Here is a 15802-nt window from a genome sequence, read left to right on the forward strand (position 1 = left end):
TGCAAGGGGAAGCCTTGTGCGCCCCAGGCAGTGTCTGGTTTTTTTCAAACCTCCCTGCTACAATCCACTATCTCCTGTCTGGGGTGGTGTGACACCTCCCTGTGACAGGAAACCCTTTGTCCAGGCCTCCTTGGCTGAGTTTCGGTCAGCAGCAGGAGGTCAGACCCGTGTCTGTGGCAGAAGCATCCATTTTGTGATGCTGAGGCTCTTTTAAAATCAACCGCGTTTTAGCAAAGTAACATGTCGTCTCCCTCTAGAGGGGTGGAATGCTATCCCCGTCGACAGGACTGTCGAGGGGATAGTATTCCAAATCGTATGACACCTTACACAACATGTTTTGATAAAGCCAAACCAAAGTATAACCGCGAGGATTATAATGCACTTAATAGTATATGGTATGGCATTATCCCGGAACAGCTTAGGGAATTGGTCCCGACAGCTGCAGACAGGCTCAGCTCATGCTAGAGCACCATCTCACATAAAACCAAGCACTCTGCCTCCAGGATTGTTAAGGCCTGCCATAGGAGGGACTTATAGGTATGTATGTGTCCAGATAGGTTTAGATATAGGCATACTATATCTAAGCAAGGGGTGATTACACCAACTTGCCCCAGCTGAGTGATCAGACAGCTGTGTCAATTTTGGATAGCCAGCTAGGGGTGGCAAAAGATATGCTGCAGCCCCTGGTAGGCCTTGGATGCACCTATGCCCTGGGCACCTATAGTGCACTGTACAGGGGCTTGGACGCCCCTGGGCAACGCTTGGACGCCCCCGGGCAACAATTTGCGCTCTACAAATTTACCAAATACAAATACAAAATACAAGGGGCTGATAAGGTGACCCAAGCCAATTTAGTTATGCACCTAGGGTACATGGAATCCATTTTACAGAGAGAGCAGATAGCCTGGGGCCCTGATTAGCAGGGAACCAGGCCAACTAAGTCGAAAACCAGCTAAACACAAGGCAAAAAATCTGGGGTAACCATAGTCAGGTAGCCACCTTCCTACACGCGGGAACCGGGAGGGTGGGGGGGGGGGGGGGGGAGTTAAATTTTACTTTCATATTCCCTTAGTGCACTAAGGACACAGTAGATAGGATTGCTCTTTACAGGATTGTATTCTGTCGCCCATGATCATTCTGGGGGCCAGTATCTAGCATTCCATTGTATGAACCCACTTATGTACGATTGGGGGAGATGGGAATTGTTTCAATTGATGTATGTTTTGTGACAAAATTTAATAAAACTTTGTTATAAAAAAAAAATCAGTCTTGTGCATGCTTCATGATCTGGCTCCCCCACAGGTTCCAGCCAGCGGCAACCCGTAGCACCAGGTCCCCGCTCGTGGTGTCTCTTCCGGATGGCGGTAGTTATCAATTGCTCGCTTCCCTGCTAATATCTGATTCCAATGTGAATGAATGAATGAATGAATGAATGAATGAATGAATGAATGAATGAATGAATGAATGAATGAATGAAGGGAGACCTTTACCGCACAACTTAGCCCAAGGGCATCAAGCCTCAAGAATCTCTTGTGTTGCGCCTGTGCTCGCCTTCACCCAGTCAGTCCGCTGCGCGGGGAAGGAGCATTGAAGCCAAGGGTTGTGTCTGCGTCCAGACCGGCAGCTGCGTCCTCCCCTACTGGGGTGTCCAGCAGAGCTATAGCCACGTGTGTAGGGACTGGTGCCCGTTGGGAACTGCAAGGGGCTTGGGCAAGGAGGCGCTGACCGGCTACACAACTCCACTGTACGCAGCCAGGTCAGGCCACCTTGCAGTTTCCTCAGTCGGCTCGCCGCTTCAGCAGTCGCCGCCACATGTGTGGACCTCAGTAGCCACCTGCCCTACCCGTTTCTTGGGCGCTTCTGCGAGCTTGCTTCCAGTAGTTGGCCTTGTTTGATGTCCTAATGCTGCCCACGGGCACCTCGACTTCGCACCGGGCATAGGCGATAGCTTTGCACACCTTCCGTCACTCCTCAGTTCCCCACACCGTTGATGCCATTCAGCTCCGCCGCAAGGTGGCGCCAGCTTGGACTGTCCGTGTCTTCCAGATTTTTGTACCACACAACTGCTACCGGGCCCCACTCACAGCCGCCTATGCACTTCAGTTTGCGGTATCCCGGAGCGTCACAGCACTTTGATGTCTCACACCACAATGGGTTCTAGGCGATGTCCCCGCAACACGCTGCTTGCAGTCTCTACGGGGGGCCCCTCCCCGTCGGGAGCCCATTCCTCACCTCTGTCACAAGGCGCCTCGTCACCGGCAGCAGCTCGAACCCCGGTATCGTCCAAAGTCCCGCAGCCTCCGCAGACTACAATCCTCACCTCCGCCAGGGGTCGCAGAACACTCGCTCGTCCTCCCTTGAGCGATCCTCTCACAGGAGCCTGCCTGCCGTCGGCGATCTTCGGAAGGCCCGCACCTCGCCAAAGGCCGTATCGCTTGGGGATTACTTGTCAATCTAGGTGCACTCTGCCGATGTTCGTCTATGTATGTATGTCCACGAGCAACGGCTGCGGTCCGAGCTCCGCAACACGTGCTACCTTTTCACACGCTTACTCTCCCTGGGCCGCGCTCTTTCTCCGGGTCACAGCTGCGGGTCTGTCTGAGAGATCGATGCACCGTTAGGCACCGTTAGGCACCGTTAGGCTTCTCGGACTCCTCTCCTCCTTATCACAGCAGTCCTGTCCGTTACTGACCCCGATGGCACCATTTAAGAATTTCTGACAGATAATACAGGGATACTGGCCGGAGCGCTAAAGACTCACGTCCGCCATGTTGGCTGCCTAGCCACGCCCCCCCATTGTTGGATCAATTTCATCATATTAGTAGCCTATAAATTTACCAATTCTGCCCAGCTTGGAAATGTTCAGGGCAGATCCGCTATTGGGATGGTGACATGATGGACTGGAGCAGGAGATGCCTTCCACATATATCTTTGTAGAAGAACAATTGTGTGGGTATCCATCTACTTTTGATACTCAGTAGAGTTATAGGTTAGTGACGGAAAGGCCATGAACTTCAGGGCAAAGACTTTGGCTGCTGTGTTCTCCAACAAAGTATTGACTTGTGTTGTGTTACTTGTGTATTAAGCAAGATTTCTGCTTTTTATCTGGAATGTGGCATGTTTTCTAGTTGGGTGGGTTGATTGGGTACAAGGCATGCTTCTTGCTTATATCGTTACAATGTACGAGACAAGATGTGAAAGGGGGCAGAAGAAGCAATGTCTGAATGATATTTGAGTAACAGTCCTTAACTACCTTTACCCTTCTGTTATCCCAGAAGTTATGTCTCACCCTCCTTGTAGGAGAGTAGGATCTGCTTCTTATAGTTACCTCCACATTTTGCTGATGTTTCACTGTTTTTCGACTTTAGTCTGGCTGGGGCCCTGCTATCCAGGACCTCAGCCTAGCTGCTTCCTCTCTAAAATGATTGCATGTTTTTAGATACACAACAGATTGGATTCTGGGGTGCCCTTATAAGTCCCTAGTATATGGTATCCTATATACCTAGGGCATAGGTACCCCAGAGGCCTCTCGGGGGCTGCAGCATGTATTATTCCACCCCTGAGACACTACTCAAAATGACACAACCGGTCTGCTACAGCAGCCTGTGTAAGGTGGTGTATGCACCCCTTACTTAGATTTAGGTTTCCTATATCTACCTTATATCACTACACATAGAAACCTATCCGTCACCCCTATGGCAGGCCTTATCAATCCTGAAGGCAGGGTGCTAGGTTTTGTGTGAGAGGGTGCCCATGCATGAGCAGGGCCCATCTGCAGCCTTCGGAATCTATTATACGGGGTTGTTCTGTGATGCAGCCAGACCATATACTCTTAAGTCCATTATAACCTTGTGGTAAATGCTAACTTTGGAATGGCTGCAAGGAAACATGTTGTGTTTGGTGTCAAACACCTTGGAATCATAGCTCCCCGCCAGTCCTGGCGGGGGAGGTTTGAGTCCACCCTCCTAGAGGGAGAAACGTGACTACACCGGTACACCCGATACCAGCTTAACAGAACCCTGGCATCCCAAAATGGATGCTGCAGCCACAGTCAAAAGTCTGGCCTCCTGCTTGTGGATGAAACTCCAGTAGCGGAGGCCTGGACAATAGGTTTCTTGTCACAGGGAGGTGTAACCACCTCCCAGACAGGCTTTAGTGTATTGGGGCTGGGTGGGTGCACTCCAAGAGTGATTTGATGTCTGCACTGAGGGCATATTTGGTGTCCCTGTGCATAGTCCAGCTCAAACCGGTTGCAAGGGCTACCAGCCCCTGCTCTGGTGCAAAACTGGACAAAGGAAATGGGTGTAGCCACCCCTCTTTCCTGACCCTCCCATAGGTTGGTCCCCAGAGTTTGTCCCACCCCTTTCTTGGGTATAAAGTAGGAACCCCTGACTACAGGACTTTAGATTTACCTGGACGTAACTCTGATACATAATCCTGGAACTTCGCCGATCTACAAGGCGCTAGATAACGGAAGAATCTCCCTTGGGGTAACGGAGTTACTCCTCTGCTTGGCAGGCATCTAAGATGCATCTGACTGGTTTGCATCTCCGAAGCTCCCGCCGGACTCCGAAGAATTTGCAACACAGGAGGTGGGTTCCTAGACTTCCCAGAGACCGACCCAAGCTCCCAGCAAAGCTGAGACCCATAGTCCTCGTGGCGACCGTGCACATTTGCAAGTGCATATGCTTCTTGACAATCCTTGAGACTGTGCTTTGGGCCATTTGTAGTCCAAGCCCCGAGCAGCGTTTCCACTGAAGATTACCGGCCTACACTCACCGATTGTCCCGTGGGCTGGCATTGTGCGATTCCTCTTGAGGTCCCTCCCCGATCCGTGGTCCATCGACTGGTAGGTCCCTGTGAAGGCAACTCTAAGTTTAATTGGACTTACCTGGTTGCTCCAGACATGCCCTCACTCTCCACCACTTGGGGAGTCCCTTGGACCATGCTGGTCTGCACTTAAGCATCTTTTCTCTTCCTGCATGGGTTGCTGTTGCCGAGGCTTGTTGTGTTCAATCCGAGCACCGATGTCGCAGCACTCAACATCCTTCATGGGACTGCTCGAATCCAGCTCCTGGTTGTCGTCGACGCCTCCTGGTCCTCGTGTTTGCAGAGTCAAGCTTCACCTATTCGCACCTGAAGCACCTGACATCGGTGGGCATTCGTCTATCGTGCCCCTGGTCACTGGCAAGTGACTCAGACTCTGTCCCCTCTGCTTTCAGGTTCTTTACATCTTTGATCCAGGCTTGGATCCCTCCGGACACTTTACTTCTTCAAGGCAGTAGCACTTTACAGCAGGTCGCAATTGAAAACGACGATGCGACCCGACACCATTTGACACCAATGCACCCAGCTTCCCTGGGTGAGGTAACTCGAGTACTCCAGTGCTCCTGTGGGTGTTGGCCTTAGAACACCCTAAGTCTAAAGGGGTTTTCTCAAAGTCCTCTCCTAAGTGTCCTTTAAGTTTAAAATTCCAACTGCGACTTTCCCCATAGAAGCTAACGGAGCTCGTGGCTGTGTCCTCGCACTGCACACGTCCCCAGTGGGTCCCCTTTGTCACTACCTTGGGTGGTTCCTTGGGGTCCCTTCAATTCTACAGGCTTTAGGTACTGTGTCTAGTCAAGTCGTGGTTCTTATACCACTTTCTTAAAATATGCTTTGGTTTTCCCCCTGGGGCCCATTGTATATTGTGCTATTTACTGAAGTTCTATCGTGTAGATATTGTGTATCTTATTCTCTAATCTCATAAAGAGGTTAGTATAGAGTGTTTAGAAATAAATACATATATTTTATATATACCTTGTGTGGTTCTCCTTTCATTTGGTTATTCAAAAGGTTATTATCTGGTAAACCAAGCTGCTTTACACTCCTTCAAGACTTAGCCTGAAGGCTGCTCTCCATAGCTACCACTAGGATAGCTTTCAATAAAGGTTGTCTTAAACCTATCATCAATAAGGGTTGTTTGGACTGGGGCAAGGTGCCCACTCGAACTAGTGGACAGCATATGCCAGCCCAACTTCTCACATTGGTGTGCAGTGGTTAGATTCAACCTTGCTATTGCTTTACCAGATAATCTCATTGAGTGACTAACTGAAAACCACTATAGGTACATAGGTACATATAAATCAAGAATAGAATACAGTAAGTTCTACTGAACTTAGAGTTGTGTGTCAACGGCTTAGCACACCCTTTCTACAACTCAAGAGAGTTTAGTAGTCCCACTAGAGTTGGTAGGTGCACACACCACACCACACTAGTTATGTCTTCAAGGGCAGAAGCCAATGGGGCTCTCCCATCTAAGTAGGACCATGTATCAAACCAAGAATTGAGGACCATGTGTTCCTCTAGAAAATTGAAGACAGGGAAAAGCCCAATCACACAACATCTCATACAGTTGTTGCTTGCAGATGACCTCAGAAAGACCCCAGGGTCTCACGAGACAGGCAGGATGGGTGGGGCAGCATAAGAGGAAAGGCAAGAGGGTGAAAACATCCAAGACCTAGACCTTGACACTGACCAGGAGGATCAGAATGATTCTAACCTGGACAATCAAATTCTCCCTGTGGATGAAGAAGAGAACCCCAGTGGCCCTCTCTTCACCCCTCCGGGAATAGTTAGCACTGTAGCTAGAAGGTCTAGATCTCCTTCTCAGGAGTCTAATCATTCTGGTACATCTGTAGGGACATATGTCTCTCATAGGGCCTTAGCCTCCTACAGGAGAGATAGCTCCTATGATAGAAAGTGCAGACTGCTCAGGTTTGAAGAAGCTAAGCTTAGGATCAAGAGAGAGCAGCTGGCCTTAGACAGGGAATTCCTGGAGCTCCAGAGAGCCTCTAGAAAAGAGGGGCTAGAGCCCCATGGTGGCAACTATAGTGTCCCTAGAGGTAGAGAATATACTCATGACCATAGGAACCTGAACAAGATTGTCCCTCCCTACCAGAGTGGGGATGACATCCACAAATGGATAACTGCACTTGAGAGAGCCTGTAAAGTACAGAGGGTCCCTTCAGAGCAGTGGGCAGACATATTGTGGCTCTCCTTTGCAGACAAAGGCAGAGACAAGCTCCTCAATATAAGAGAAGAGGATGCTGATAGTTACAAAGTCTTGAAGAGTGCCCTGATTGATGGGTTTGGCTTAATCACTGAGCAATACAGAATTAGGTTCAGAGACACCCAAAAGGCACAGACTCAAGACCGGGTTGACTTTGTAGATTGTGCTACTAAGGCTCTGGAAGGCTGGTTACTTGGCAGTAAAGTTTTTGATTCTAAAGCATTGTACAATTTGATTATGAGTGAGCTGATCCTTAATAATTGTCAAAATCAGCTGTTGCATCAGTACCTGGTGGACTATAATCTGACCTCTCCCCAAGAAATGGGTCAGAAGGCAAACAAATGGGTCAGAACCAGGGTGAGGCAGAAGGTTCAGAACCAAGGTGGTGACTCCAAGAAGCAGGATTCCAAAAACTCTGATAATGGTGGAGACCAGGGTAAAGACCAGGAGTCTTCTCAAGGGCCCCATAAATCTGCATCTGGTGGGGAGTCCCAATCTAGCAAAGGAAAATGCCAAAAGAAACCATGGTGTAAAATCTGTAAACAGAAAACCCATTGGAGAAGTGAATGTACCAAGTCCAAAGACTCAACTCCAGCCACCATTGCCCCTACGGCAACTGTTCCCCCTAGTTCAGCTCCAAGTGCTGGTGACCAGAATTAAGGTGTAGTAGGGTTAACCCTGGGTTCTGAGGTGGACTCTGGCCTACTCAGAGTTCCAACTCAGGCTGTACTGATCTGTGATGGAGGCATGGACATGTCCTCCTTTGTGAGTCCCAGTATATCTGGGCAAATACAGACAGTAGCCTTTAATCAAAGGAAAAGAGGCTTTGGCATTTAGGGACACAGGAGCAAGTGTCCAATGGTGACAAAAGATCGTGTGGCTCCTGAGCAGTTAATACTTGGTGAAATGTACCAAGTGACCAATGCTAGCAATGTCAGAACAGACCATTCCCTGGCAGTTGTTAATTTCTCCTGGGGAGGGATAACTGGCCTTAAGACAGTTGTGGCAAGTGCAGACTTCCCTGTGGAATGCTTGCTTGGCAATGATTTGGAAACTTCAGCTTGGGCTGAAGTGGAGCTCAGGACTCATGCAGAAATGTTGGGAATCCCTGCACATGTGTTTGCTGTGACCAGGTCATAGGCAAACATGTCGAAAGCTGATCAGGCCCTGGATCCTGGAAGAAAAGACCAGGAGCCTCCCAAGAAAAGGAGCAGCAGGGGTAAGGCAGTGTCTTCCCCCTGACTCAGGAAGCAGATCAGTCTCTTGAGGGAGATGATCTCATGCCTGAAGAAGGAACTGTCCCAGATGAGCTTGAACCTGATCAGTTTGAGTTCTTGGAGACAGGGGGCCCTCCCAGGGCAGATCTGAGCCAGGAACAGCTGAGCTGCCCTTGTCTTGAACCCCTCAGAAAGCAAGCTGCTGATGAGGCTGCTGGGAATGCTAGTGGAACCCATAAGGTATATTGGGATGATGGACTCCTGTATTCAGAAAGTAGAGACCCCAATCCTGGTGCCTCCAGGAGGTTGGTTATACCTCTGAACTTCAGGGGCTTCCTATTAACACTAGCTCACGATATTCCATTAGCAGGACACCTGGGCCAAAACAAGACTTGGGACAGAATTGTCCCTCACTTCATTGGCCCCACATGTCTGAAGACACCAAGGAGTTTTGTCACTCCTGTGTCACCTGTCAAGCCAGTGGTAAGGCAGATGGTACAACAAAGGCCCCCCCCTGATACCACTACCTGTGATGGGGGGTCCCTTTGAGAGGGTTGGGATTGACATAGTTGGTCACATGGATCCTCAGACAGCATCTGGGCACAGATTTATACTGGTGGTGGTGGACCATGTCACTAGGTACCCTGAAGCCATTCCCCTTATGACCACTACAGCTCCTGTGGTGGCAAGGGCCCTACCTGGAATCTTTTCATGGGTGGGTTTCCCTAAGGAGGAAGTATCAGACATAGATGCAAACTTCATGTCTAGTTACTTAACAGCAATGTGGAAGGAGTGTGGAGTAAATTACAAATGTACCACCCATAATCACCCACAATGCAATGGGTTAGTTGAAAGGTTCAACAAAACCCTCAAGGGCATGATCAAAGGTCTCCCAGAAAAGCTTCGGCGTAGATGGGACATACTTTTGCCCTGCCTTCTCTTTGCCTACAGAGAGGTTCCACAGAAGGGGGTTGGTTACAGCCCATTTGAACTTCTGTTTGAACAACCAGGGGTCCATTGTGTCTAGTGAAGGAGGGATGGGAGTTACCTCTCGAACTCCCTAAACAGGATATTGTGAACTATGTATTTGGTCTCCGCTCCAGGATGGCTGAGTACATGAAGAAGGTAACTAAAAACCTTGAGGCTAGCCAGGAATTACAAAATGCCTGGCCTGACCAAAAGGCTGTGCCGACTGTTTACCAGCCAGGGCCGAAAGTATGGGTGTCGGAACCTGTGGCCCCAGCAGCCCTCCAAGATACGTGTAGTGGCCCCCATACCATACTTGAACAGAAGGGAGAGGTTACCAACTTGGTGGACCTTGAAACTCCCAGGAGCCCCCACAGGGTGCTCCATGTTAACAGACTAAAACCATATGTTGACAGGGCTGACATGGGCTTGCTCATGGCTACTGATGAGGGACAGGAGGAGAAGAGTGATCCACTCCCTGATCTGCTCTCTGAGAACCCTGATGATGGATCAGTAGATGGGGTATCCTTGGCAGGCAGCCTCACTGTCCAGCAGCAAACTGACTGCAGAAAAGTTCTCAGCCAGTTTAGACATATGTTTTCACGGACTCCAAGTCAGACCACCTGGTGCACTCATGAAATGGACACCGGGGACAGTCTGCCTGTTAAAAATAAGATTTATAGGCAACCTGACCATGTCAAGGACTGTATCAGGACTGAAGTCCAGAAGATGTTGGATTTGGGAGTCATTGAACCCTCAGATAGCCCTTGGGCTAGTCCAGTAGTCCTAGTGCCCAAACCTCACACCAAAGATGGTAAGAGAGAGATAAGGTGTTGTGTAGACTACAGGGGTCTCGGTGCAGTCATTAGGACTGATGCCCACCCAATCCCTAGGGCAGATGAGCTTATAGACACTTTGGCCTCAGCCAAGTTTCTGAGCATGTTTGACCTGACAGCTGGCTACTGGCAGATCAGACTAGCTGATGATGTAAAGCCAAAGAGAGCATTTTCTACCCCTAGTGGGTACTATCAATTTGTGGTGATGCCCTTTGGTTTGGAAAAATGCACCTGCCACTTTTCAAAGGTTCGCGAATAAAGTCCTTACAGGCCTGGAAGCCTATAGTGCAGCATATCTAGATGATACAGCTGTCTTTAGCGCCACCTGGGAGGATCACCTGGTCCACCTGAGAAATGTTTTGGAGGCCCTTCAAAAAGCAGGCCTAACTATCAAGGCCTCAAAGTGCCAGATTGGGCAGAGTCAGGTTGTGTACCTGGGCCACCATGTGGGTGGAGGCCAGGTTCAAATATTGCAGAGCAAAATCCAGACCATAATGGACTGGGTTGCTCCAACTACCCAGACTCAGGTCAGAGCTTTCTTGGGCCTGACTGGGTAGAATAGAAGATTTGTCAAAGGTTATGGATCCATAGTGACCCCTTTGAATTAATTAACTTCTAAGAAAATGCCCAAGAATGTTTAGTTGTCAGTCAGCTGTCAAAAGGTATTTGATGAACTAAAGCAGGCCATGTGCACTGCTCCCATTCTGCAAAGTCCTAACTACTCCAAAAAATTCATTGTTCAAACAGATGCATCTGAGTTGGGGGTTGGGGCTGTCTTCTCACAATTGAATGATGAAGGTCAGGATCAGCCAGTAGCTTTTATTAGCAGAAGGCTGACCCCCCCCCCCCCCCCCCCCCCCCCCCCCCAGAGAGAAACGTTGGTCAGCTATTGAGCTGGAGGCCTTTGCTGTGGTTTGGGCTCTAAAGAAGCGGAGTTCATACTTGTTTGGCACTCAGTTTACTGTTCAGACAGACCACACGCTCGTCTTATGGCTAAAACAGATAAAGGGTGAAAACCCCAAACTTTTGAGGTGGTCCATTTCCCTACAGGGGATGGACTATACAGTGGAACATAGACCTGGGAGTAACCATGGCAATGCAGATGGATTCTCCATATATTTCCACTTAGAACATGAAGACTCTACTGGTCAAGGTTAGTTTAATGTCCTTACGTGGGGGGGTATGTAGGAGAGTAGGATCTGCTTCTTATAGTTACCCCCAATTTTGCTGATGTTGCACTGTTTTTCGACTTTAGTCTGGCTGGGGCCCTGCTATCCTGGACCCCAGCCTAGCTGCTTCCTCTCTAAAACTATTACATGTACTTTAGGTGCACCACAGATTCTGGGGTGCCCTTATAAGTCCCTAGTATATGGTATCCTATATACCTAGGGCATAGGTACCCCAGAGATGACTCTCAGGGGCTGCGGCATGTATTATGCCACCCCTGAGAGACTACTCAAAATGACACAACTGGTCGGCTACAACAGCCTGAGTAAGGTGGTGCACACACCCCTTACTTAGATATAGGTTCCCAATATCTCCATTAAATCACTACACATATAAACCTATCAGTCACCCCTATGGCAGGCCTTATCAATCCTGAAGGCCGGTGCTGGGTTTTGTGTGAGAGGGTGCCCATGCATGAGCATGACCCCTCTGCAGCCTTCGGAATCTATTATCCGAGGTTGTTCTGTGATGCAGCCAGACCATATACTCTTAAGTGCATTATAGCCTCGCTGTAAAGGCTAACTTTGGAATGGCTGCAAGGAAACATGTTGTGTTTGGTGTCCAACATCTTGGAATCATATCTCCCCCCCAGTCTTGGCGGAGGAGGTACGATTCCACCCTCCTAGAGGGAGAAACGGGACTACACCGCAACACCCGATACCAGCTTAACAGAACCCTGACATCACAAAATGGATTCTGCAGCCACAGACACAAGTCTAGCTTCCTGCTGCTGGACGAAACTCCGGCAGGGGAGGCCTGGGCAATAGGCTTCCTGTCACAGGGAGGTGTAAACAGCTCCCAGACAGGCTTTAGTGTATTAGGGCTGGGTGGGTGCACTCCAAGAGGGCTTTGATGTCTGCACTGGGGGCGCATTTGGTGTCCCTGTGCATAGTCCAGCTCAAACAGGTTGCAGGGGCTACCAGCCCCTGCTCTGGTGCTAACCTGGACAAAGGAAATGGGTGTAGCCACCCCTCTTTCCTGACCCTCCCATAGGTGGATCCCCAGAGTTTGTCCCACCCCTTCCTTAGGTATAAAGTAGGAACCCCTGACTACAGGACTTTAGATTTACCTGGACGAAACTCTGATACATAATTGTGGAACTTCGACGATCTACAAGGCGTTAGATAACGGAAGAATTTCCCTTAGGGTAACGGAGTTACTCCTCTGCTTGGCAGGCATCTAAGATGCATCAGACTGGTTGCATCTCCGAAGCTCCTGCCGAACTCCAAAGAATTTGCAACACAGGAGGTGGGTTCCCAGACTTCCCAGAGGCAGACCCAAGCTCCCAGCAAAGCTGAAACCCGTAGCCCTCGTGGGGACCGTGGAACCGGAACCCCTGGACACTGTGCACATTTGCAAGGGCATATGCTTCTTAGTGATCCTTGAGGCTGTGATTTGGCCCATTTGTAGTCCGAACCCAGAGCAGCGTTTCCACCGCAGATTACCGGCCTACACTCACTGAGTGTCCTGTGGGATGGCATTGTGCAATTCCTCTTAAGGTCCCTTTGCGAACCCTGGTCCGTCGACTGGTGGGTCCCTGTGAAGGCAACTCTAAGTTTAATTGAGCTTCCCTGGTTGCTCCAAATGTGCCCTGACTCTCCACCATTTGGGGAGTCCCCCGAACCTTGCTGGTCCACACCGAAGCATATTTTCTCTTCCTGCGTGGGTTGCTGTTGGCAAGGCTTGGTGTGTTCAATCTGTGCACCGACGCCGCAGCACTCGACACCCTGCATGGGACAGCTTTAATCCAGCTCCTGGTTGTCATCGACGTCTCCTGGTCCTCGTGCTGCAAAGTCAAGCTTCACCTCTTCGCACCTGAAGCACCTGACATCCGTGGGCATTCGTCTATCGTGCCAATGGTCACTGGCAAGTGACCCAGACTCTGTCCCCTCTGCTTTTAGGTTCTTCACATCTTCAATTCAGGCTTGAGTCCCTCCGGACACTTTCTTTCTTCACGGCAGCAGCACTTTGCAGCAAGTCGCCATTGAAAATGACGACGCGACCCAACACCATTTGACACCTATGCTACCGGCTTCCCTGGGTGAGGTAACTCGAGTACTCAGGTGTTCCCTTGGGTGTTGGCCCTAGAACCCCCCAAGTCTAAAGAGGTTTTCTCAAAGTCCTCTCCTAAGTGTCCTTCAACTTTCAGATTCCAACTGCCACTTTCCCCGTAAAAGCTAACGGAGCTCGTGGCTCTGTTCGCGCACAGCACACGTACCCCGTGGGTCCCTAGTGTCACTACCTTGGGTGGTTCCTTCTGGTCCCAGCGATTCTACAGGCTCTAGGCACTGTTTCTAGTCAAGTCGTGGTTCTTATACCCCTTTCTTAATATATGGTTTGGTCTCCCCCCGGGGCCCATAGTATATTGTGCTATTTACTGAAGTTCTATCATGTTGATATTTTGTATCTTGTTCTCTGATCTCATAAATAGGTTAGTAGCGAATGTTTAGAAATAAATACATATATTTTATATATACCTTGTGTGGATCTCCTTTCATTTGGTCATTCAAGAGGTTATAATCTGGTAAACCATAGTACTTTACACTGCTTCAAGACTTAGCCTTAAGGCTGCTCTCCAGAGCTACCACTAGGATAGCTTTCAATAAAGGTTGTCTTAAACCTATCATCAATAAGAGTTGATTGGACTGGTGCAAGGTGCCCACTAGAACTCGTGGACAGCATATGCCAGGCCAACTTCTCACACTCCTTTCCAGAGTTCTTCGAACTCAATCTTGTTTTCTCGAGTGGCTGGTCATATATAATATAAGTTTTGCGTGGTGATTCCATCCTTTGTTGATGGCTCCTGTAGAGAAAGTGGCCGCAGGGGAGGATTTATAAAGAGGAGAGGACTTATAAGGAAGACAAGGAAGTAGAAGAAAGGTAGAGATGTTTTATTGTTTTAAGAGTAAGACTGGTGTCTGAATGTGGTGGATGACATACAATGTACGTTAAGAGGCAAAGAAGAGGCAATTGGAGTACTGAAAAGTACCAATAAGTACTCTGGGCATTACTACAATATTTACGCGAACTTTCCTCCAACTCAAAAATCTATATCAGTATGCTTTGCACAACAGGACTAAGTACACCTGGAAATCTGACTGTCAGATTGCCAGGATTTCTCCTGTGGTTCGTGGTGAATGGAAAAAAGTCAGGAACACACTTGACACATAGTGTACACCGAAATGAGAGCATTTCCAAATATTGAAAGCCTTGCTTTATGAATTGGGCACAAAATGAGCAACTAAACAGGTGATTTGTAGAGGAACCTTAACTAATGACATAAAAGTGAAATCATTTATATTCAAGCGGTTCTTCGCTGAACCGTTTTGCCTAATCAGCTTGTTCTATTTCACTAAAAATACTGAATTCTCTTTGAAAAATACACAATTTGCAAATAAAGTGCAGTCAAAGTGCATGTGGAAATAGGTGTTAATTGATATTTCTTACCTAAAGTTGACTCCACAGAATGCCCAGATGACTAAGCAGGGCCCCACAGCTCTCTTTGAAAAATACACAATTTGCAAATAAAGTGCAGTCAAAGTGCATGTGGAAATAGGTGTTAATTGATATTTCTTACCTAAAGTTGACAGGACTCCACAGAATGCCCAGATGACTAAGCAGGGCCCCACAGCTCCAACATTGGACAATACAGATTTTGGAGAAATAAAGATTCCAGAACCAATAACTGTCCCCACGATCATGCTGATGCCACCGATAAGACCCACCTGAAAATAAATCCAACAAATTCTTATTATGCCATCATTTTTCCTCCTGAATGACTGTAATCATGATGAAACTGGATTACATGTCACAAAGGACAAAATATAACATCTATTTGCAAGATCATGTCTCCCCAGAAATAGATGAGCTGCCTCACTGGATACATTTTTAAAAACATTTTTATTGACATACTCAAAATGCAGAATTATACGACGTGCAGATAAGTCATAAAGTTGCATAACACATGTTTAAGGGTGTGCACATCCGGATAGAACACTGAGGTCGGGCCGTCCCAGGATCGCAGGCTGGGATGTCGGTTTGCTAGCATTAGAATGTCATTTTATTTATTATAACCTGTTATCAAGCCCAAAACAATGAGAGAAAGAGAAGGAAACTAGATAACCTAAAGTGTTGGAAGTAATTAGCCGAGTCTTGGTGTCTGGGAACACGTGGTATTATGAATGGCAGGGAAGAGGGCTGGAAAGTGTAGGAGGGGTAGGTGCTCATTCGCGCTGAAGGTGCTAGGGTGGTCAGGTGCTGAAGGATCATGTCACGGCAGGTGGTACTTCCGTATAATTTGTGGAGGATTGCTACGACTGTAATTCAGGTTACCTGGTTGTATTCATTCCAACCTTGTTTCAAAATTAAAATTTTAAATGTGTTTTTGTTACACCGAGTTCTATTTTTCAAATACGCAGTAGCAACAGTATATGCAGTGGTCCTGAGGAAGGCCTTGGACTATCTAACTCCCAGTTGGCTGAAACATGTAGACCCGATTTTTCGGC

General features: G+C 48.4%; 1 protein-coding gene across 3 annotated transcripts in view; it reads right to left on the minus strand.

Annotated features, from left to right (window-relative positions):
• The window catches only part of SLC7A9 (solute carrier family 7 member 9), a 1176401-nt gene that overhangs the window by 687085 nt on the left and 473514 nt on the right, over positions 1-15802 (minus strand). For all 3 annotated transcript variants that reach the window (XM_086945130.1, XM_086945132.1, XM_086945131.1), the window contains exon 3: positions 14875-15022. In XM_086945130.1, coding sequence (XP_086801256.1) covers positions 14875-15022 — 148 coding nt within the window. The remainder of the gene's footprint in view (positions 1-14874; positions 15023-15802) is intronic.

This window comes from Lissotriton vulgaris, chromosome 12 (genome assembly GCF_964263255.1).
Source record: "Lissotriton vulgaris chromosome 12, aLisVul1.2, whole genome shotgun sequence".
Classification (NCBI taxonomy): Eukaryota; Metazoa; Chordata; class Amphibia; order Caudata; family Salamandridae; genus Lissotriton; species Lissotriton vulgaris.